Genomic DNA, 23,623 nt, shown 5'->3' on the forward strand with positions numbered 1-23,623 from the left:
TATATATATATATATATATATATATATATATATATATATATATATATATATATATATAACACACACATTTATATACATACATATTTAAACTATATATATATACACACACACAATATATATATATATATATATATACACATATATACATTTATACATATATGTATATACACATTTATACATACATATTTAAACAATATGTATATATATACACACTATGTGTGTGTATATATATAGTGTGTATATGTACATATATATGTATATATACACATATACATATAGATCCATCCATCCATTTTCTACTGCTTTATATATATATATATATATATATATATATATATATATATATATATATATCCATCCATTTCTACCGCTTATTCCCTTTTGGGGTCGCTGGTGCCTGTCTCAGATACAATCGGGCTGAAGGCGGGGTACACCCTGGATATATATATATATATATATATATATATATATATATATATATATACACACAAGAAGGAAACATCAAAGAAAACAAAGGACATAAAAGACATTCCAGATGTCATTGAGTTTGACCCCCATCACCCCCAACGCTCAGTACGCCCATACCTGCCCACGGCCCCACTCATCCAGAGTCCAAGTCCTGTGTCCTTCCGCCACCCAACACACATCTCAGATTGTGGCAGCTGTTTGGTACTTTGGACCAACTCCCACATTTCTTAGACTTTGAAAACTGTCACCACATTGCACTTAAGACTCCATATGCAAACTACCATAAATAAATAAAAAATACGGTCCCAAAATAGTGTTGGCACCGCTCCTAGCCTGCCAATTAAAGTTGACGGTTAGCCATGTGCAGGTGCTACTACCAAAACTAGGTCTCGCCAGCCTGGACTTCCTTGGACCGACTCGGCTCGTTATGAAAAAATCCGCTGCTTTTGAAAGCAAAGGACAAGCTGATGCGACCCACCCTGACCTCGCCTGCGAATAATATATTCCGCAAACCGATAATTGTTTTTGCTCCGGTCCGCCCTCCCGTGGCTTCGGGCTGTGCTCGTGCATACAAAACCCCGAATTATAAAAACACGTCAGTCACAACATTGTCTGGATAATCGGAGTCCGGAGTACTTTACTCATCCCCGAGGGGGACATTAAGATTTTCAGCACAATCCCATTCAAGATCAAACATTACACAGGGAGACAGAACAGGATCGCTGACAACTTCCGACGGCCCCTCACAACAAAGAGGACAAACAGGTAAGTCAAAGCCTTGGAAACCCCGGAGAGGAGGTCCAGACTTAGGCCAAGGGGGAAAAAAACTCATATCCGTAGCACACATGTTGTCATGTCTTTGTGATCACGTTCTGTTTAGTTTTTGACTCCATTAGTTCCTGTTTTTGTGCACCCTGGTTTTAGTTTCTGTGACAGCCATTAGTTTCACTGTGGTGGCCTCTGCGGTTTTCCACACCACCATCTGCTGGGGTGGGGGCGGGGGAGCGTGGCCAGAGACAGGAGCAGACCCAACCAAGCAACCAAAAGCGCCGACTCCACCCTCGGCCGCTCACCAACTCTCGGCCAGTGTCCAGTCCGCATGGATGAGCAAGGATGCCTTTAAGGAGACCGAGGCGTTCGATACACGCTCATTCAGCCAAGACACCGTGAAGCCCGTCCGTCCCGGCGCCTGGCACCAGCTCCGCAGCCCTTTCTCTTCATCCGCATCTCCTCCAGTCTCTCTAAAAAGGACTCTGGTGTGGCACAGACCCAGGACCTGGTCCCAACGGCCAAAAGGCTCCCGGGAGGCAGATTTGGAAGCCCACAAAAAAGCACCCAACCAAACAAAAACATACTGTAATTTCAACGCCATTGACTGCTGGGGTGGGGAAGCATGGCTAGAGATAGGAGCAGACCAAGGGAGCCGACCCCACCCTCGGCCGCCCACCGTCTCTCGGCCAGTGTCAAAACCGCATGTATGAGCGAGGATTAGTCCAAGGAGACCGAGGCGTTCGATACACGCTCATTCAGCCGAGACACCGTGAAGCCCGTCTGTCCCGGCGCCCGACACCAGCTCCGCAGCCCTTTTTTTCTTCATCCGCATCTCCTCCAGTCTCTCTAAAAAGGACTCTGGTGTGGCATACACCCAGGACCTGGTCCCAATGGCCAAAAGGCTCCTGGGAGGCAGATTTGGAAGCCCATAGAAAAGTACCTAACCATACAAAAACATACTATAATTTCAACGCCATTGACTGCTGGGGTGGGGAAGCATGGCCAGAGATAGGAGCAGACCACCCTCGGCCGCCCACCGTCTCTCGGCCAGTGTCAAAACCGTATGGATGAGCGAGGATTAGTCCAAGGAGACCGAGGCGTTCGATACACGCTCATTCAGCCGAGACACTGAGAAGCCCGTCTGTCCCGGCGCCAGCTCCGCAGCCCTGTCTCTTCATCCGCATATCCTCCAGTCTCTCCAAAACAGACTCCAGTGTGGCAGAGACCCGGCAGCTCCCCACGGCCAAAAGGCTCAGAATCGGAATCAGAATCGAGAATTCTTATTATTGCCATTGTTTGAGAACGAGCTCGCAAACTAGGAATTGTTCAGGTGGCGGGAGGTGTGGGTCTGGATGGACCGTAGTCTCCTGCCTGGGGGGGTAAGGGGAGAATAGTTTGTGTCCGGGGTGAGAAGAGTCAGTGCAAGCCGACTCTCATGCCTCCTGGTCTTGGAGGGGATGGGAGCTTGCAGCCAATAACCTCCCGGGAAGGTAGCTCCAGAAACCCACAAAAAAGCACCGCAGAAGTCATGAAAGTCGCACAGTCCCAAAGGGTCCCGGACCAAAAGGCAAAAAAAAAATATATAAAAACAAGAGGGAAATACCAGGAACACAAAAGGATGACAAGAACGTAGAGCTCCTGCCACCATCAAGTTAAAGTTAAAACTCTAAAGCCATTTATCAACAACACCCAGAATTGCCGCCTTCTTGAAAGAAAAAAAGATAAATAGAGCAAAGTTTGTACAACACCGACCACCTGATATTTTGCAAAATGAAGACATTTATTGACAGGGTTCCAACAACGAGCATGTAGTGCCCTGATAATCTTCCTACGGCCGCTCAAGGATCACGCCGAAAATCACCGGCGTGCCCGGAATAGAAATAAAGAGCCCAGGCGAGAGATAGAAATAATGTTCCGCACTCACGTCGCTAAGAGATTTGGAGCGATGGAATCTGCCCTCGGATTGTAATTCAGAGCGTGGCTCCGGTGAGCCGGTATGTACAAAAAAGAACTTTAATCTACATTTAAACTCCCCCTCGGCCCCCCTTTGAAAATAGGTTCTACTTTGAGGGACCGCGCTCGGGCTCTAAAAGCCAGGAGAAAGTTGTGTAGTACCTTAAATAATAAATACCGGGGAGCTGGGTATTTTTAAGTCTTTTTCAAGGTCTCTGCCGTCTGACTGATATAATTGCTCTTTGTTCTTAGGAAAAAGAAAACCACTCAAACATGAAGTGCAGTGTGAACGCTCTATTGGAATTGGTGAATGCCGCTAAGGGCCATTTAAATGTTTTAGCAATGGTTATAGTTTCATAAACGTATCAACTGTTTATTAGCAGCTGCATAATATTTAGCCAATCAACATTATACTATGAAAGTGGGCTCACATTACACCAGTTTTAAAATCTCTGCATTGGCACCCCCGTGTTTTTCAGGATCAAAGTTTCAGGTTCTTCTTATGTCATTGGGCCTTGTTATCTTTCAGATTTGCTTTTACCCCTATGAACCTTACCCGGGCCCTGAAATACTCCGACACTTATCTCCTAAATATTCCAAAATTCTGCAGGAATGTCCACCAGAGTTAAAAAAGACCAGAAGGCGGGCTCACATTACACCAGTTTTAAAATCTCTGCATTGGCTCCCCTGTGGTTTTCAGGATCAAAGTTGCAGGTTCTTCTTATGGCATTGGGCCTTGTTATCTTTCAGATTTGCTTTTACCCCTTGAGATACTCCGACACTTATCTCCAAATTATTCCAAAATTCTGCAGGAATGCCCACCACAGCTGATAAAGACCAGAAGGCGGGCTCACATTACACCAGTTTTTAAATCTCTGCATTGGCTCCACTGTGTGTTTCAAGATCAATATTAATGTTATTCTTATGGTAATTACATGTTTTTTATGGTATTGGGCCTTCTTTTCTTACAGATTTTCTTTTACCCTATGAACCTTCCCCGGGCCCTGAGATCCTCCGGCACTCTTTATGGGGACATTGGGCCCCATTCCGCAAAAAGTTCTTAAATTGTCCTCTTCCTAAGAGTCAATTCAAATTCATGACGAGTTCTTAAACGACCAAATTGCGGAGAAAACACGCTTTTACCCTATGAACCTTATCCGGCCCTGAGATCCTCCGGCAATTATCTCCTAATTATTCCAAAATTCTGCGGGAATGTCCACCACAGCTGACAAAGACCAGAAGGCGGGCTCACATTACACCAGTTTTAAAATCTCTGCATTGGCTCCACCTTGTGTTTCAAGATCGATATTAACGTTATTCTTATGGTAATTACATGTTTTTTATGGTATTGGGCCTTCTTTTCTTTCAGATTTGCTTTTACCCTATGAACCTTCCCCGGGCCCTGAGATCCTCCGGCACTCTTTATGGGGACATTGGGCCCCATTCCACAAAAAGTTCTTAAATTATACTCTCCCTAAGAGTCCATTCAAATTAATGACGAGTTCTTAAACGACCAAATTGCGGAGAAAACACGCTTTTACCCTATGAACCTTATCCGGCCCTGAGATCCTCCGGCAATTATCTCCTAATTATTCCAAAATTCTGCGGGAATGTCCACCACAGCTGACAAAGACCAGAAGGCGGGCTCACATTACACCAGTTTTAAAATCTTTGCATTGGCTCCACCGTGTGTTTCAAGATCAATATTAACATTTTTCTTACGGTAATTACATGTTTTTTTTATGGTATTGGGCCTTCTTTTCTTACAGTTTTTCTTTTACCCTATGAACCTTCCCCGGGCCCTGAGATCCTCCGGCACTCTTTATGGGGACATTGGGCCCCATTCCGCAAAAAGTTCTTAAATTTTCCTATTCCTAAGAGTCCATTCAAATTCATGACGAGTTCTTAAACGACCAAATTGCGGAGAAAACACGCTTTTACCCTATGAACATTTCCAGGCCCTGAGATCCTCCGCCACTTATCTCCTAATTATTCCCAAATGTTGGAAAATGTACACAGTTTAAAACTGAACAAAAATATAAACGCACCATTTCCATTTTCCATGAGTTGAACTCAAAGATCCATAGACTATAGACACAAATACAACAAAAACAGCTGAGAGAGGCTCCAGCCACTTCTGGGACCCCAAACGGGATAAGTGGTAGAAAATAGATAGATGGATGGAGAAAAGACCTATTCCTCTCAAATATTGTTCACAAATCTGTCTAAATCTGTGTTAGTGAGCATTTCTTATTTGCCAAGATAATCCATCCCACCTCTCTGGTGTGGCTTATCAGGATGCTGATTATACGCCATGGTTGTAGCACAGGTGCACCTTAGGCAGCCCAAATAAAAGGCCACTCTAAAATGTGCAGTTTTGTCACACAGCGCAATGCCACAGATGTTGCAAGCTTTGAGGGAGCGTGCAGTCGGCATGCCGACTGCAGGAATGTCCACCAGAACTGACAAAGACCAGAAAGCGGGCTCATATTACACCAGTTTTAAAATCTCTGCATTGGCTCCCTGTGTGTTTCAGGATCAATATTAACATACTTTTTATGGTTTATCAATATTTTTTATGGTATTGGGCCTTCGATTTTACCTTAAAAACCTCCGGCACTTCTCTCCTAATTATTCCAAAATCGGGAAAATGTACACGGTTTAAAACTGAACAAAAATATAAATGCAACACTTTTTTTTTTGGCTTCCATTTTTTATGAGTTGAACTCAAATATCCATATACTTTTTACACAAAAGAGCTGCTGCCCCTGGATTAAATGATCATTTATCTACCAAAAGCAGTCTCCAAAGGCTTTTTCAGAGAAATTGGCAGTACATCCGCCCGGCCTCACAACCACATGTCACGTGTAACCACGTGACATGTGGTTTTTCATGAGTTGAACTCAAAGATCCATATACGTTAAACACAAAAGAGAAGCTGCCCCTGGATTAAATGATCATTTCTCTACCAAAAGCAGTCTCCAAAGGCTTTTTCAGAGAATTTGGCAGTACATCCGACCGGCCTCACAACCACATGTCACATGTGGTTTTTCATGAGTTGAACTCAAAGATCCATATACTTTTTACACTAAAGAGCTGCTGCCCCTGGATTAAATGATCATTTCTCTAACATAAGCAGTCTCCAAAGGCTTTTTCAGAGAATTTGGCAGTACATCCGACCGGCCTCACAACTACATGTCACGTGTAACCACACCAGCCCAGGAACTGCACATCCAGCAGGTGCACCTCCGTGATGGTCTGACAACAGCCACCAAAAATAAGACTTGTAGAAATTATTGTAAACTCAAGACAGCCATGACATTATGTTCCTTACAAGTGTATGTACACTTCAGACCACGACTGCATTCCCTCCCTACAAACACACCCCCACATCTATTGTTCCTCACGTCGGGCCTTCAATCAGATGTAAAGTAGCAGTTGAGTCCTCAAAAACCTCTTCATCCTCCCACGTTGTTGGACTTGAGACTCACCGAGAAATGTCACTCCCCTGATTCCCGGGCGCCAATATGCAATTTATGAGCGTGCGGCGTATGACTGCAAAATATCTGAAATGCTTTCTGGATTGTGTTTATTTTCCTCTTCTTCTTTTTTTTGAACGTGCAAACCGATTCAAAAAAAAAAAAATGCCGCTGCCAAATTGACACTCGGTGAGCCGTGGAAAGAAGATTTAGGGGGAGTAAAGGTAGAGGCGGGGAGGCGGGAGACGGTCCGATTGAACGGCGGGGGGTGGGGGGGTGGGGGGTTGGGGGGTGTGGGGGAGAAATTGGAGACGGAGATGAGGAGAAATGAGGTGAGACAGTGGGGGGCGGAGGGTGTGTTTGTGTAGGTGTTTGGATTAGGTGAATAAAGTATTTGTCACCCTTTAGTGTGGAAAAAGATTGAAACGGGAGAGAAGTGGAGTGGATATAAAACTGTCTAATGCACCTAAAGTGATGCTGTATATTTACTGCTGAGCTCCAGATCTCACTTATTTTGACTTGTTGTTGTTGTCTTTTACCTGGACTTACCCTTTCCTATTTCTCAACCTTGTAACCTCGGTCCTCCTCTCTCCTCCCTTCAGGCACCTCCATCATCCGGGTGACGGCGACAGACGCCGACGACCCGACTTACGGGAACAGTGCCAAGCTGGTGTACACTCTGGTCCAGGGCCAACAGTACTTCTCCGTCGATCCCCAGACAGGTCAGACTGTTTCCGAGCTACCAATCTGCTCACTTTTACCCCAACACACGCAAGGGAAAACATACCGGGTCTATTCAACTACCGGCCATGACGCCATACCAATCAATGTTTATTCATATAGCCCTAAATCACAAGTGACATCCTCGGTTCAGAGCCCACATAAGGGCAAGGAGAAACTCACAACCCAGAGGGGTGAGAGTCCAGTCCACGGTGGGGCGGGCAAGAGACCATCCCAAGAAGAGACGGGTCAGCAGCGCAGAGATGTCCCCAACCTATGCACGATACGAGTGGGTCTAACATAATATTGTGACAGTCCAGTCCTTAGTGGATCTAACATAATAGTGAGAGTCCAGTCCATGGTGGGGCCAGCAGGAAAAGGGTCAGCAGCGCAGAGATGTCCCAAACCCAAGCACGATTCAAGAGGGTCTAACATAATATCGTGAAAGTCCAGTCCATAGTGGCTCTAACATAATAGTAAGAGTCCAGTCCATGGTGGGGCGATCAAGAGACCATCCCGAGTGGAGACGGGTCAGCAGCGCAGAGATGTCCCCAAACCATGCACGATTCCAGTGGACCTAACATAATATTGTGAAAGTCCAGTCCATAGTGCATCTAACATAGTAGTGTGAGAGTCCAGTCCACAGTGGGGCCAGCAGGAGACGGGTCAGGAGCGCAGAGATGTCCCCAACTCATGCACAATTCGAGTGGGTCTAACATAATATCGTGAAAGTCCAGTCCATAGTGACTCTAACAGAACAGTGAGAGTCCAGTTCATGGTGGATCAAACATAATAGTGTGAGAGTCCAGTCTATAGTGGATCTAACATAATAGTGTGAAAGTCCAGTCCATGGTGGGGCCAGCAGGAGACGGTCAGCAGCGCAGAGATGTCCCAAACCCATGCACGATTCGAGAGGGTCTAACATAATATTGTGAAAGTCCAGTCCATAGTGGATCAAACATAATAGTGAGAGTCCAGTCCATGGTGGAACAAACATAATAGTAAGAGTTCAGTCCATGGTGGGGCCAGCAGGAGACGGGTCAGCAGCGCAGAGTTGTCCTCAATCGTTGCACGATTCGAGAGGGTCTAACATAATATCGTGAAAGTCCAGTCCATAGTGGCTCTAACATAATAGTAGGAGTCGAGTCCATGGTGGGGCGAGCAAGAGACCATCCCAAGCGGAGACGGATCAGCAGCGCAGAGATGTCCCTAACCCATGCATGATTCGAGTGGGTCTAACATAATATTGTGAAAGTCCAGTCCATTATGGATCTAACATAATAGTGAGGGTCTAGTCCATGGTGGGGCCAGCAGGAGACGGGTCAGCAGTGCAGAGATGTCCCCAACCTATGCACGATACGAGTGGGTCTAACATAATATTGTGAAAGTTCAGTCCATAGTGGATCTAACAGAATAGTGAGAGTCTAGTCCATGGTGGGGCCAGCAGGAGACGGGTCAGGAGCGCAGAGATGTCCCCAACTCATGCACAATTCGAGTGGGTCTAACATAATGTTGTGAAAGTCCAGTCCATAGTGAATCTAATCATAATAGTGACAGTCCAGTCCATAGTAGATCTAGCATAATAGTGTGAGAGTCCAGTCCATAGTGGATCCAACGTAATAGTGTGAGAGTCCAGTCCATGGTGGGGCCAGCAGGAGACGGGTCAGGAGCGCAGAGATGTCCCCAACCCATGCCAATTCGAGTGGGTCTAACATAATATTGTGAAAGTCCAGTGCATTGTGGATCAAACATAATAGAGTCCAGTCCATGGTGGGGCGAGCAAGAGACCATCCCGAGCAGAGACGGGTGAGCACCGCAGAGATGTCCCCAATCCATGCACGATTTGAGTGGGTCTAACATAATATTGTGAAAGTCCAGTCCATAGTGGATCTAACATAATAGTGAGAGTCCAGTCCATAGTGGATCTAACATAATAGTGTGAGAGTCCAGTCTATGGTGGAGCCAGCAGGAGACGGGTCAGCAGTGCAGAGATGTCCCCAACCTATGCACGATTCGAGTGGGTCTAACATAATATTGTGAAAGTCCAGTCTATAGTGGATCCAACATAATAGTGAGAGTCCAGTCCATAGTGGATCTAACATAATAGTGAGAGTCCAGTCCATAGTGGATCTAATATAATATCGTGAGAGTCCAGTCTATGGTGGGGCCAGCAGGATACGGGTCAAGAGTGCAGAGATGTCACCAACTCATGCACAATTCGAGTGGGTCTAACGTAATGTTGTGAAAGTCCAGTCCATAGTGGGTCTAACATAATGTTGTGAAAGTCCAGTCCATAGTGAATCTAAACATAGTAGTGACAGTCCAGTCCATAGTAGATCTAGCATAATAGTGTGAGAGTCCAGTCCATAGTGGATCTAACATAATAGTGAGAGTCTAGTCCATGGTGGGGCGAGCAAGAGACCATCCCGAGCGGAGACGGGTCAGCAGTGCAGAGATGTCCCCAACCTATGCACGATACGAGTGGGTCTAACATAATATTGTGACAGTCCAGTCCGTAGTGGATCTAACATATTAGTAAGAGTCCAGTCCATGGTGGGGCCATCAGGAGACAGGTAAGCAGCGCAGAGATGTCCCCAACCGATGCACGATGCGAGTGGGTCTAACATAATATTGTGAAAGTCCAGTCCATAGTGGATCTAATCATAATAGTGAGAGTCCAGTCCATGGTGGGGCCAGCAGGAGACGGGTCAGCAGCGCTGAGATGTCTCCAACCCCATGCACGATTCGAGAGGGTCTAACATAACATCGTGAAAGTCCAGTCCATAGTGGCTCTAACATAATAGTAGGAATCCAGTCAATAGTGGATCTAACGTAATAGTGAGAGTCTAGTCCATGGTGGGGCCAGTAGGAGACGGGTCAGCAGCGCAGAGATGTACCAAACCCATGCTAATTCGAGAGGGTCTAACATAATATCGTGAAAGTCCAGTTCATAGTGGATCTAACATAGTAGTGTGAGAGTCCAGTCCATGGTGGGGCCAGCAGGAGACGGGTCAGCAGCGCAGAGATGTCCCCAACCCATGCACGATTCGAATGGATCTAACATAATATTGTGAAAGTCCAGTCCATAGTGACTCTAACATAATAGTAGGAGTCCAGTCCATAGTGGGTCTAACATAATATTGTGAAAGTCCAGTCCATTATGGATCTAACATAATAGTGAGGGTCTAGTCCATGGTACTGCCAGCAGGAGACGGGTCAGCAGCCCAGAAATGTCCCAAACCCAAGCACGATTCGAAAGGGTCTAACATAATATCGTGAAAGTCCAGTCCATAGTGGATCAAACATAATAGTAAGAGTCCAGTCCATAGTGGATCTAACATAATAGTGTGAGAGTCCAGTCTATGGTGGGCCCAGCAGGAGACAGGTCAGGAGCGCAGAGATGTCCCCAACCCATGCATGATTCGAGTGGGTCTAACATAATAGTGTGAGAGTCCAGTCCATAGAGGATCTAACGTAATAGTGAGAGTCCAGTCCATAGTGGATCTAACATAATAGTGTGAGAGTCCAGTCTATGGTGGGCCCAGCAGGAGACGGGTCAGGAGCGCAGAGATGTCCCCAACCCATGCACGATTCGAGTGGGTCTAACATAATATCGTGAAAGTCCAGTCCATAGTGGATCTAACATAATAGTGAGAGTCCAGTCCTAAGTAGATCTAACATAATAGTGAGAGTCCAGTGTATGGTGGGGCCAGCAGGAGACGGGTCAGGAGCGCAGAGATGTCCCCAACCTATGCACGATTTGAGAGGGTCTAACATAATATTGTGAAAGTCCAGTCCATAGTGGATCAAACATAATAGTAAGAGTCCAGTCCATAGTGGATCTAACATAATAGTGTGAGAGTCCAGTCCATGGTGGGGCCAGCAGGAGACGGGTCAGGAGCGCAGAGATGTCCCCAACCTATGCACGATTCGAGTGGGTCTAACAAAATATTGTGAAAGTCCAGTCCATAGTGGATCTAACATAATAGTGTGAGAGTCCAGTCTATGGTGGGGCCAGCAGAAGGACAGGTCAGGAGCGCAGAGATGTCCCCAACCCATGCACGATTCGAGTGGGTCTAACATAATATTGTGAAAGTCCAGTCCATAGTGGACCGAACACGTGAATATAAAAATCTCCTTAAAAACTTCGTAAGTGGGTTGCTGAATGGGGGGGCCATTGTTGATCATTTTTGCTCCACAGTAAGTCTTTGCTGTCGTCCAACATTCTGTTTTTTGTTTACTTTGCAGCCAGTTCAGTTTTAGTTTCGTCCTCCATAGTCTTCCCTAAAGCTTCAATGCCTTTTCTTAGCGACACCCACCTTTTGTTTATTTCTGGCTTAAGCATCAGACACCTTTTTACCTGCACTCTGCCTCCCGCTATTCCCGACATCTACAAAGCAATTAGCCACCAATGTGTATTTCTGGGTTCGCCGTCCTCGTCCGGACAGAACGGCGACACGGCAGCCCGGCTTGATCAAACGCTTATCCAAGCAGAAAGTTGCTTTACTACAAGCGAGTGTCCTTATACAGGTCTGCAGCACCTGGGGGAGGTTAAGTCCAAAACGAGGCACTCCTAACTTGGAGGAGCCGAATAATTTTCTTCTATTCCTTCTTTCTCTGTCTGGGTGTGTGTTGATTCAGGAAGGATATTTTTCACCTGGAAGTGACCGGAAAACAAACCACTTATTCTTCTCTACTTTGATACTTTACATTAGTTTTGGATGATACCACACATTTAGGTATTGTTGCGTTTTAAAACCTGTTCTTCCTTCGGTCCACGCCCCCAGACTGTTTGATGACACATAAGCCGGTTTTAAAACAATCAGAGACAGAGGTTGCTCATTTTTCTATTTTATTACCAAAGATCAATCTAGATAGAACATCTCAAAGCTCGGTCCAAATTGATCTAATCCTAAAATGTCAGTTTCTCCCTCCTCACTCACTCTCTTCTTCTCCTCCCTACTTCGGACAGTTGAGATAACAGATTGTTATGGCTTCATTCCAACATTCCAAATTCAAGGTCTATGAAAAAGGCTCACACTTTAACTGTTCTAAAATCTGACTAGGAAATAAAAAGACAACCAAATCCAACAGTATCGATCCGATACCAAGTAGTTACGGGATCGTACATCAATCATATTTCAAGTCCTCATGTGTACAGGGACGTATTCCCAGAGTTTATAAACATCATATATATATATTTTAATAAAAAAAGATTTTGTGATGCTTAAAAATATCGATGTAATCATAGCAGTATCGACTAGATACTGTACGGTATAGTACCGTGATATTAATGAATCATCTTCGGTACTATACCGCCTCTAAAAAAGTACCTCCGTTGTCATCACATCATGTCTTTGCCGGTTTTATAAGCATACGAGCATGTTCGGCAGTGCAAACACACAGAGTACTCACAAGGAAGAGGTGCTTTAAGACTTTGCAGTGTTTTAGCTACTTCTGAATCACTAATCCTCGCCTCCATGGCGACGAATGAAGTGATTTTATTGCAAGTACCATTATCACTGCAGGACGAGGACTAGCTAAACATGTTTCACTGCACAGCGTAGGAGGATACAATAGCTCAACGGCTTCAATATGTAAACAAACGCCATGGGTGGATCTACACCTGACATCCACTGTAATGATACCAAGCACCGGTGTATTGGCACTTTTCAGTACCGGTATAGTACCGAATATGATTCATTAATATCGCAGTTGTTCTATTTTAATGCCTTGGTTTTTGTTTTGTGTGCTTCACTCACACACGAAGTGACGTATCCCACTTAGTCATCCGTTTCCCTCTCGGTTCCTTCCGGAAGGAAATGTTGTGTTGCCCAAAAACTCCGGGTTACGACCCCCCCCCCCCGCCCCCCGGATGAAGCAAATCAACAAGACGTGTGTCAGCAGTGGTTCCGGGGACCATTACGCCGGAACCGCGTGCGTTCTCTCCGTCTTATGTAAGCCGCTCAAGGTCGGGCGGGGGGGTTGATGCTGACTTTTTCTCCGGTTTTAAATTTTATCGGGACAATTTTTTCTCCGGTTTTCCATTTTATTGGGGAAACTTTTTCTCCGGTTTTCCATTTTATTGGGACAACTTTTTCTCCGGTTTTCCATTTTATTGGGGAAACTTTTTCTCCAGTTTTCAATTTTATTGGGACAACTTTTTCTCCGGTTTTCCATTTTATTGGGACAACTTTTTCTCCGGTTTTCCATTTTATTGGGGAAACTTTTTCTCCAGTTTTCCATTTTATTGGGACAACTTTTTCTCCGGTTTTCCATTTTATTGGGGACAACTTTTTCTCCAGTTTTCAATTTGACTGGGACGACTTTTTCTCCAGTTTTCCATTTTACTGGGACGACTTTTTCTCCGGTTTTCTGTTTTATCGGGACGACTTTTTCTCCAGTTTTCCATTTTATTGGGGAAAACTTTTTCTCCGGTTTTCCATTTTATCGAAACAACCTTTTCTCCGGTTTACAATTTTATTGGGAGAACTTTTTCTCCGGTTTTCCATTTCATTGGGACAACTTATTTCCGGTTTTGCCATTTTATTGGGACAACCTATTCTCCAGTTTTCTATTTTTTGGTGCCAACTTTTTCTCAGATTTTCCATTTTATTGGAACCACGGTTTCTCCGTTTTTTTGTATTTTTGGGGGGCAACTTTTTCTCCGGTTTTCCATTTTATTGGGACAACTTTTTCTCCGGTTTTCCATTTTATTGGGGACAACTTTTTCTACAGTTTTCAATTTGACTGGGACGAGTTTTTCTACAGTTTTCAATTTGACTGAGATGACTTTTTCTCCAGTTTTCCATTTTACTGGGACGACTTTTTCTCCGGTTTTCTGTTTTATTGGGACAACTTTTTCTCCAGTTTTCCATTTTATTGGGGACAACTTTTTCTCCGGTTTTCAATTTTACTGGGACGAATTTTTCTCCAGTTTTCCATTTTATTAGGACAACTTTTTCTCCGGTTTTCTATTTTATCGAAACAACATTTTCTCCGGTTTACAATTTTATTGGGAGAACTTTTTCTCCAGTTTTCCATTTTATTGGGACAACTTTTTATCCGGTTTACCATTTTATTGGGAAAACCTTTTTTGGTTTTCCATTTTATTGGGGAAACTTTTTTTCCGGTTTTCTATTTTATTGGGACAACTTTTTCTCTGGTTTTCCATTTTATTGGGACGACTTTTTGTCTCATTTCCATTTAATTGGGGACGTCTTTTTCTCCAGATTTAACATTTTATTGAGACGACTTTTTCTTCGGTTTAACATTTTATTGGGACAACTTTTTATCCGGTTTTACATTTTATTGGGACAATTTTTTTTCCGGTTTCACATTTTATTGGGACAACTTTTTCTCCGGTTTTCCATTTTATTGGGAATACTTTTTCTCCACTTTTCTATTTCATTAGGACAACTTTTTCTCCTGTTTTCCGTTTTATAGGGACGTTTTTTTCTACGGTTTTCCATTTTATTTGGAATACTTTTTCTCTACTTTACCATTTTATTGGGACAACTTTTTCTCCGGTTTTCCGTTTTATAGGGACGTTTTTTTCTCCGGTTTTCCGTTTTACTGGGATGGCTTTTTCTCCGGTTTTCCTTCCGCCTTTCACCTACGGAGAGGAGTCATGGCCCGGAGGTGAAGACTTTGAAGACGGGGGGCACTGATTGACACATGCATTACATTCATTGTGTTTATCTCCACACGAGGCGGGAGATGTTAGCCAAGGCCTACCGGGACTTTATTTTTTACCCATGTGAGTCACGAACAGCTGATAAGTTGTCGCTCGGCGCTTGTCAATCTTTAGCAGCTGATTTCCGACTTGAGGCAGGGCCAAAGAGCTCGGCGCTACATTTTAATTTGCGTTGGCGAGATTCAACACCCGGTAGATTTGGCGGTGTTTAGCATTCAAGAACATGTCCACCCCGGTCTCACCTCGCCGTCATCAACAGCTGTATTCAAATTGCACGCGCACAATCAGCGTGTGAAAAACGGGAAACGTCGGCGCCGTTATTTTGTTCACGGCAAGTTGGACGGGATGTGAAAGAACTTGAATCATCCAAATTTATATTGCAATTTATGTCTCACACACGTCTCCACTGGGGACGAGCAATGTGGGCATTTTCATTAAACTATTATTTTTAATTAAGGTACTAATGATTGTCTCACGCACACTAGGTGTGGCAAAGTTATTCTCTGCATTTGATCCATCACCCTTGATCACCGCCTGGGAGGTGAGGGGAGCAGTGAGCACCACAGGTGGCCGGTGGTTGTACAGCGATTGGATGGCCCTTGGCAGGGTTCTCCTCACCCCGTACTCCCTCAGCACCACCCACAAGATTTACCTGGGGTCATACGCCTTCTCCAAATCCACAAAACACATGTAGACTGGATGGGTATACGCCCAGGCTTTCTCCAGGATTCCGGCAAGAGTGAAGAACTGGTCTGTTGTTGCAAACAACCATGACCCCAACACAAGATTTTAAATTTTTTTTAAATAATTGAACGTCAAAGTTGACCAATTTCTTGGTTTACCTTCACAACCTTCTACTATCCAGGTGAGCGGCATGATTCATGATCTAGAATAACTTTCACCAATTTAGAGGCGATGCAGCGGCTCAGCATGTCAACATAGCACTCTGTGATCAAGGCAAGGCAAAAAACAATTGACCGTCTGAGTTAGCGCTTATAATAACGATATCTCTATTATTTGGTTAATTGTCGGTTTTTGGATTAGTTTGAGACTTGTGTACTCCCTTTAACTGCAGCTTGTACTCGTCGTGTTTGACGACCTGGGATGCATAGCCAAACAAAAACCACGTGTTCTTGTCTTCCGTAAGGATCGTGAAAGATAGGCAGAATACATTTTTAAAAAACACGCGGTTTGCATTTAAGCGCCAAAAATATAACTAAACTGGCAGTTTTATTAGGAAATTGTTTTTTTTCTGTGATGTTCCCAGTGATGCAAATACTAAAATAAAAGAAAAACGTTGTTGCAAGAACTTGGTTGTGGCTTCAATTCAGCACCCTAAAGTTCCTAAACGTGAAAAGATGAGAAATCACAAAACAACCAGAGGGTTTTTTTGTTTTATGTTTTTTTTCCTCCTTTCATGCTTTAACATAAATGAGAGGAAGGCGGGGGGGTGGAGGGGTTTTCCTGCATCATGCTGTCCTCTGGCAGTGGAACCGCGAGTTCAAGGCCGGTCTGACTCAGCCTTAATGAGAAGCTACAAGCTTATTTAAAAAAAAAAAAGGGTAAATTGGGGAGGAGGAAAAGGAGCCTGCCTACTGAACCTAAAAGTAGAATATGTTTCCACAGGAGAGTCGCCGGAATCTAAACCTCGCCGCCTCTGAGGCTGAAGGAATCGCAAAAAGGTCTTAACTTAGGGCACGGGAGCGTTCTAATGGTTGCTGGTACTGAGAGCTCCTTAAGATTATGGCCAACTATTAAAAGATATTCAGAGAAGGGGAAAAGTTTAATTTTGCTTTTTGACCGGCAAACATTGGAGAATCACAACAACGGTAAAAATTCTGATCATGACAATTTTTAATATATTTTCTGATATTTAATGGAGAAAACAGTTATGTTTAATGTGTGTGTGAGCTCGGGCCCCAGCGAAGCCGGTGGCGTTTCTGGGTGTTGTTGATAAATTGCGGTGGCTTTGCATAGTAGAGTTTTAACCAGAACCTGTGTGTGCCTTTCAGCATTAATGGTGCCTTCACAGATGCGTAAGTTACCCATACACCCCCATACCATCACAGATGCTGGCTTTTCAACTTTGCGCCTAGAACAGTCCGGATGGTTCTTATCTTCTTTGGTCCGGAGGACACAATGTCCAAAGTTTCCCCCCAAAAAATTTGAAATGTGGACTCGTCAGACCACAGAACACTTTTCCACTTTGCATCAGTTCATCTTAGATGAGCTCGGGCCCCAACGAAGCCGGCGGCATTTCTGGGTGTTGTTGATAAATTGCAGTGGCTTTGCATAGTAGAGTTTAAACTTCCACTTACAGATGTAGCGACCAACTATAGTTACTGACTGTGAGTTTTTAATGTGTTCCTGAGCCCATGCGGTGTACTACAGGCAGGCCTGTCTAGTACCCGCACTCTTTCACTATGAAGCATTGTCTTGCTGGAATAAGCAGGGGTGTCCATGATAACGTCGCTTGGATGACAACATATGTTTCTCCAAAACCTGTATGCGCCTTTCAGCATTAATGGTGCCTTCACAGATGTGTAAGTTACCCATACACCCCCATACCATCACAGATGCTGGCTTTTCAACTTTGCGCCTAAAACAGTCCGGATGGTTCTAATCTTCTTTGGTCCGGAAGACACAATGTCCACAGTTTCCCCCCCAAAATTTGAAATGTGGACTCGTCAGACCACAGAACACTTTTCCACTTTGCATCAGTTCATCTTAGATGAGCTCGGGCCCCAACGAAGCCGGCGGCGTTTCTGGGTGTTGTTGATAAATTGCGGTGGCTTTGCATAGTAGAGTTTAAACTTCTACTTACAGATGTGGCGACCAACTGTAGTTACCGACAGTGGGTTTTTAATGTGTTCCTGAGCCCATGCGGTGGACTACAGGCAGGCCTGTCTAGTACCCGCACTCTTTTACTATGAAGCATTGTCTTGCTGAAATAAGCAGGGGCGTCCATGATAACGTCGCTTGGATGGCAACATATGTTGCTCCAAAACCTGTATGCGCCTTTCAGCATTAATGGTGCCTTCACAGATGTGTAAGTGACCCATACACCCCCATACCATCACAGATGCTGGCTTTTCAACTTTGCGCCTAGAACAGTTCGGATGGTTCTTATCTTCTTTGGTCTGGAGGACACAATGTCCACAGTTTTCCCCAAAAAATTTGAAATGTGGACTTGTCAGACCACAGAACACTTTTCCACTTTGCATCAGTTCATCTTAGATGAGCTCGGGCCCCAACGAAGCCAGCTGCATTTCTGGGTGTTGTTGATAAATTGCGGTGGCTTTGCATAGTAGAGTTTTAACTTGCACTTAGAGATGTAGCGACCAACTGTAGTTACTGACAGTGGGTTTTTAATGTGTTCCTGAGCCCATGCGGTGGACTACAGGCAGGCCAGTCTAGTACCCGCACTCTTTTACTATGAAGCATTGTTTTGCTGAAATAAGCAGGGGCGTCCATGATAACGTCGCTTGGATGACAACATATGTTGCTCCAAAACCTGTATGCGCCTTTCAGCATTAATGATGCCTTCACAGATGTGTAAGTTACCCATACACCCCCATACCATCACAGATGCTGGCTTTTCGACTTTGCGCCTGGAACAGTCCCGATGGTTCTTATCTTCTTTGGTCTGGAGGACACAATGTCCACAGTTTCCCCCCAAAAAATTTAAATGTGGACTCGTCAGACCAAAGAACACTTTTCCACTTTGCATCAGTTCATCTTAGATGAGCTCGGGCCCCAACGAAACCGGCGGCATTTCTGGGTGTTGTTGATAAATTGCAGTGGCTTTGCATAGTAGAGTTTAAACTTCCACTTACAGATGTTGCGACCAACTGTAGTGACTGACAGTGTTTTTTTAAACTGTTCCTGAGCCCATGTGGTGGACTACAGGCAGGCCTGTTTAGTACCCGCACTGTTTTACTATGAAGCATTGTCTAGCTGAAATAAGCAGGGGCGTCCATGTAAACGTTGCTTGGATGGCAACATATGTTGCTCCAAAACCTTTCAGCATTAATGGTGCCTTCACAGATTTGTAAGTGACCCATACACCCCCATACCATCACAGATGCTGGCTTGTCAACTTTCCGCCTAGAACAGTCCCGATGGTTCTTATCTTCTTTGGTCCGGAGGACACAATGTCCAAAGTTTCCCCCCAAAAAATTTGAAATGTAGACTCGTCACTTTTCCACTTTGCATAAGATCATCTTAGATGAGCTCGGGCCCCAACGAAGCCGGCGGCGTTTCTGGGTGTTGTTGATAAATGGCTGTGGCTTTGCATATTAGAGTTATAACTTGCACTTACAGATGTTGCGACCAACTGTAGTTACTGACAGTGTTTTTTTAAACTGTTCCTGAGCCCATGTGGTGGACTACAGGCAGGCCTGTCTAGTACCCGCACTCTTTTACTATGAAGCATTGTCTAGCTGAAATAAGCAGGGGCGTCCATGAAAACGTTGCTTGGATGGCAACATATGTTGCTCCAAAACCTTTCAGCATTAATGGTGCCTTCACAGATGTGTAAGTTACCCATACACCCCCATACCATCACAGATGCTGGCTTTTCGACCTTGCGCCTAGAACAGTCCAGATGGTTCTTATCTTCTTTGGTTCGGAGGACACAATGTACACAGTTTCCCCCCAAAAATTTGAAATTTGGACTCTTCAGACCACAGAACACTTTTCCATTTTGCATCAGTTCATCTTAGATGAGCTAGGCCCCCAAGTAAGTCAGCGGCATTTCTGGGTGTTGTTGATAAATTATGGTGGCTTTGCATAGTAGTGTTTTAACTTGCACTTACTGATGTTGCGACCAACTGTAGTGACTGACAGTGTTTTTTTAAACTGTTCCTGAGCCCATGTGGTGGACTACAGGCAGGCCTGTTTAGTACCCGCACTGTTTTACTATGAAGCATTGTCTAGCTGAAATAAGCAGGGGCGGCCATGTAAACGTTGCTTGGATGGCAACATATGTTGCTCCAAAACCTTTCAGCATTAATGGTGCCTTCACAGATTTGTAAGTGACCCATACACCCCCATACCATCACAGATGCTGGCTTGTCAACTTTCCGCCTAGAACAGTCCCGATGGTTCTTATCTTCTTTGGTCCGGAGGACAATGTCCAAAGTTTCCCCCCAAAAAATTTGAAATGTAGACTCGTCACTTTTCCACTTTGCATAAGATCATCTTAGATGAGCTCGGGCCCCAACGAAGCCGGCGGCGTTTCTGGGTGTTGTTGATAAATGGCTGTGGCTTTGCATATTAGAGTTATAACTTGCACTTACAGATGTTGCGACCAACTGTAGTTACTGACAGTGTTTTTTTAAACTGTTCCTGAGCCCATGTGGTGGACTACAGGCAGGCCTGTCTAGTACCCGCACTCTTTTACTATGAAGCATTGTCTAGCTGAAATAAGCAGGGGCGTCCATGAAAACGTTGCTTGGATGGCAACATATGTTGCTCCAAAACCTTTCAGCATTAATGGTGCCTTCACAGATGTGTAAGTTACCCATACACCCCCATACCATCACAGATGCTGGCTTTTCGACCTTGCGCCTAGAACAGTCCAGATGGTTCTTATCTTCTTTGGTTCGGAGGACACAATGTACACAGTTTCCCCCCAAAAATTTGAAATTTGGACTCTTCAGACCACAGAACACTTTTCCATTTTGCATCAGTTCATCTTGGATGAGCTAGGCCCCCAAGTAAGTCAGCGGCATTTCTGGGTGTTGTTGATAAATTATGGTGGCTTTGCATAGTAGAGTTTTAACTTGCACTTACTGATGTAGCGAGCAACTGTAGTTACTGACAGTGAGTTTTTAATGTGTTCCTGAGCCCATGCGGTGTACTACAGGCAGGCCAGTCTAGTACCCGCACTCTTTTACTGTGAAGCATTGTCTTGCTGAAATAAGCAGGGGCGTCCATCATAACGTTGCTTGGATGGCAACATATGTTGCTCCAAAACCTGCATGCGCCTTTCAGCATTAATGGTGCCTTTACAGATGTGTAAGTTACCCATTCCTTGGGCACTAATACACCCCCATACCATCACAGATGCTGGCTTTTCAACTTTGCGCCTAGAACAGTCCGGATGGTTCTTATCTTCTTTGGTCCGGAGGAAACAACGTCCACAGTTTCCCCAAAAAAATTTGAAATGTGGACCCGTCAGACCGCAGAACAGTTTTACACTTTGCATCAGTCCGTCTTAGATGAGCTCGGGCCCCAGCGAAGCTGGCGGCGTTTCTGGGTGTTGTTGATAAATTATGTTCGCTTTTGCATAGTAGAGTTTTAACTTGCACTTACAGATGTAGCGACCAACTGTGGTTACTGACAGTGAGTTTTTAATGTGTTCCTGAGCCCATGCGGTGGACTACAGGCAGGCCTGTCTAGTACCCGCACTCTTTTACTATGAAGCATTGTCTAGCTTAAATAAGCAGGGGCGTCCATGAAAACATCGCTTGGATGGCAAGATATGTTGCTTCAAAACCTTTCAGCATTAATGGTGCCTTCACAGATGCGTAAGTTACCCATACACCCCCATACCATCACAGATGCTGGCTTTTCAACTTTGCGCCTAGAACAGTCCCGATGGTTCTTATCTTCTTTGGTCCGGAGGACACAATGTCCAAAGTTTCCCCCAAAAATTTGAAATGTGGACCCGTCAGACCGCAGAACAGTTTTACACTTTGCATCAGTCCGTCTCAGGTGAGCTCGGCGTTTCTGGATGTTGTTGATAAATAATATTCGCTTTTGCACAGTAGAGTTTTAACTTGCACTTCCAGATGTAGCTACCAACTGTAGCTACTGACAGTGGGTTTATGAAGTGTTCCTGAGCCCATGTGGTGATATCCTTTACACACCGACGTCGCTTTTCGATGCAGTTCCGCCTGAGGGATCCAAGGTCACGGGCATTCTCTAGAGTCTCTCAACCTTTTGATGGTATTACGGACCTTGGATGGCTACCTCAAACATGTGTGTTCTTTGTCCGTGTTCCCCAGGGATCCTGCGCACAGCCGTCCCTGACATGGACAGGGAGACCCAGGATCAGTACCTGGTGGTCCTTCAAGCCAAAGACATGGGAGGCCATTTAGGGGGATTGTCCGGGACCACCACCGTCACAGTCACCCTCTCGGACGTCAACGACAACCCTCCGCGCTTCACCCAGAGTGAGTAACTGAAACCTGGCGTTTTGTCCTATCGATTTTGACGCAACAGTTTGTTTACATGTACGACTTTCTCCGACGCTGCCACAGAAAGACGTGTTTTTGTTTTGTTTTTTGCCACGCCATTCTCTCATTTTGTCCACCAAATGTTTTATACTGTACGGGAATGCACAAAAGGTGAGCTTTGTTGATGTTTTGTGTCGGCGTGCTGATCAGGCATATTTGGTCAGTGCATGACTGCAAGCTAACCGATGCTAACATTCTATTTGGGCTAGCTGTGTGTACATATTGCATCATTATGTCCCCGCGACCCCAAAAAAGGGACAAGCGGTAGAAAATGGGTGGATGGATGCCTCGTTTGCAGGTATATTTGAGCTCATTTAATTTTATTTACTTGTGTCTCGTGACACATTGTTTATACTACTAGTTGAATTCTTGATAGTTGTTGGTCTGCCATGTTGTTCCAGACCACAGCAAACGTTAGCCAGCTTGCATGGATTGTGATGAATCCATTAGAAGAAGACAGCCTGCCGTTTCCTTAAACTTTATAGTCATTTTGATAGTAGGCTAATATAGACACTTTCGTCATGTGTTGCCTTCATTATAACACCTATATAAGTCTTTTAAAGTCATTTTGATAGTAGGCTAATAAAGAAACATCAAGTGTTGTCTTCATTATAACACTTTTATAGTGTCTATATTAGCCTACTATCAAAATCACTTTAAAAGGCTTATATAAGTGTTGTAATGAAGGCAACACATGATGTAAGTGTCTATATTGGCCTACTATTAAAAATACTTAAAAAGTCTTACATCATGTGTTGTCTTCATTATAACAATTATATAATACTTTCAATGTCATTTTGATAGTAGGCTAATATAGACACTTACATCAGGTGTTGCCTTCATTATAACACTTATATAAGACTTTTAAAGTCATTTTGATAGTAGGCTAATATAGACACTTACATCATGTGTTGCCTTCATTATAACACTTATATAATACTATTAAAGACATTTTGATAGTAGGCTAATATAGACACTTACATCATGTGTTGCCTTCATTATAACACTTATATAAGACTTTTAAAGTCATTTTGATAGTAGGCTAATATAGACACTTACATCATGTGTTGCCTACATCATAACACTTATATAGGACTTTTAAAGTCATTTTGATAGTAGGCTAATACAGACACTTACATCATGTGTTGCTTTCATTATAACACTTATATATGTCTTTTAAAGTCATTTTGATTGTAGGCTAATATAGACACTTACATCATGTGTTGCCTTCATTATAACACTTATATAAGACGTTTAAAATCATTTTGATAGTAGGCTAATATAGACACTTA

The 23,623-nt window shown here is 44.2% G+C and overlaps 1 protein-coding gene and 1 long non-coding RNA gene across 2 annotated transcripts in view; one reads left to right on the top strand and one right to left on the bottom strand.

Moving 5' to 3' along the window:
• The window catches only part of LOC133545694 (uncharacterized), a 422,860-nt gene that overhangs the window by 330,854 nt on the left and 68,383 nt on the right, over window positions 1-23,623 (bottom strand). The gene's annotated exons all lie outside the window — the stretch shown is intronic.
• LOC133545692 (uncharacterized) overlaps window positions 1-23,623 on the top strand; it is a 422,945-nt gene that overhangs the window by 244,045 nt on the left and 155,277 nt on the right. The window contains exons 5-6 of the mRNA XM_061891502.1: window positions 7,274-7,393; window positions 22,101-22,268. Of these exons, the coding sequence (XP_061747486.1) occupies window positions 7,274-7,393; window positions 22,101-22,268 (288 nt within the window). The remainder of the gene's footprint in view (window positions 1-7,273; window positions 7,394-22,100; window positions 22,269-23,623) is intronic.

Source organism: Nerophis ophidion, linkage group LG28 (genome assembly GCF_033978795.1).
Source record: "Nerophis ophidion isolate RoL-2023_Sa linkage group LG28, RoL_Noph_v1.0, whole genome shotgun sequence".
NCBI classification, from domain to species: Eukaryota; Metazoa; Chordata; class Actinopteri; order Syngnathiformes; family Syngnathidae; genus Nerophis; species Nerophis ophidion.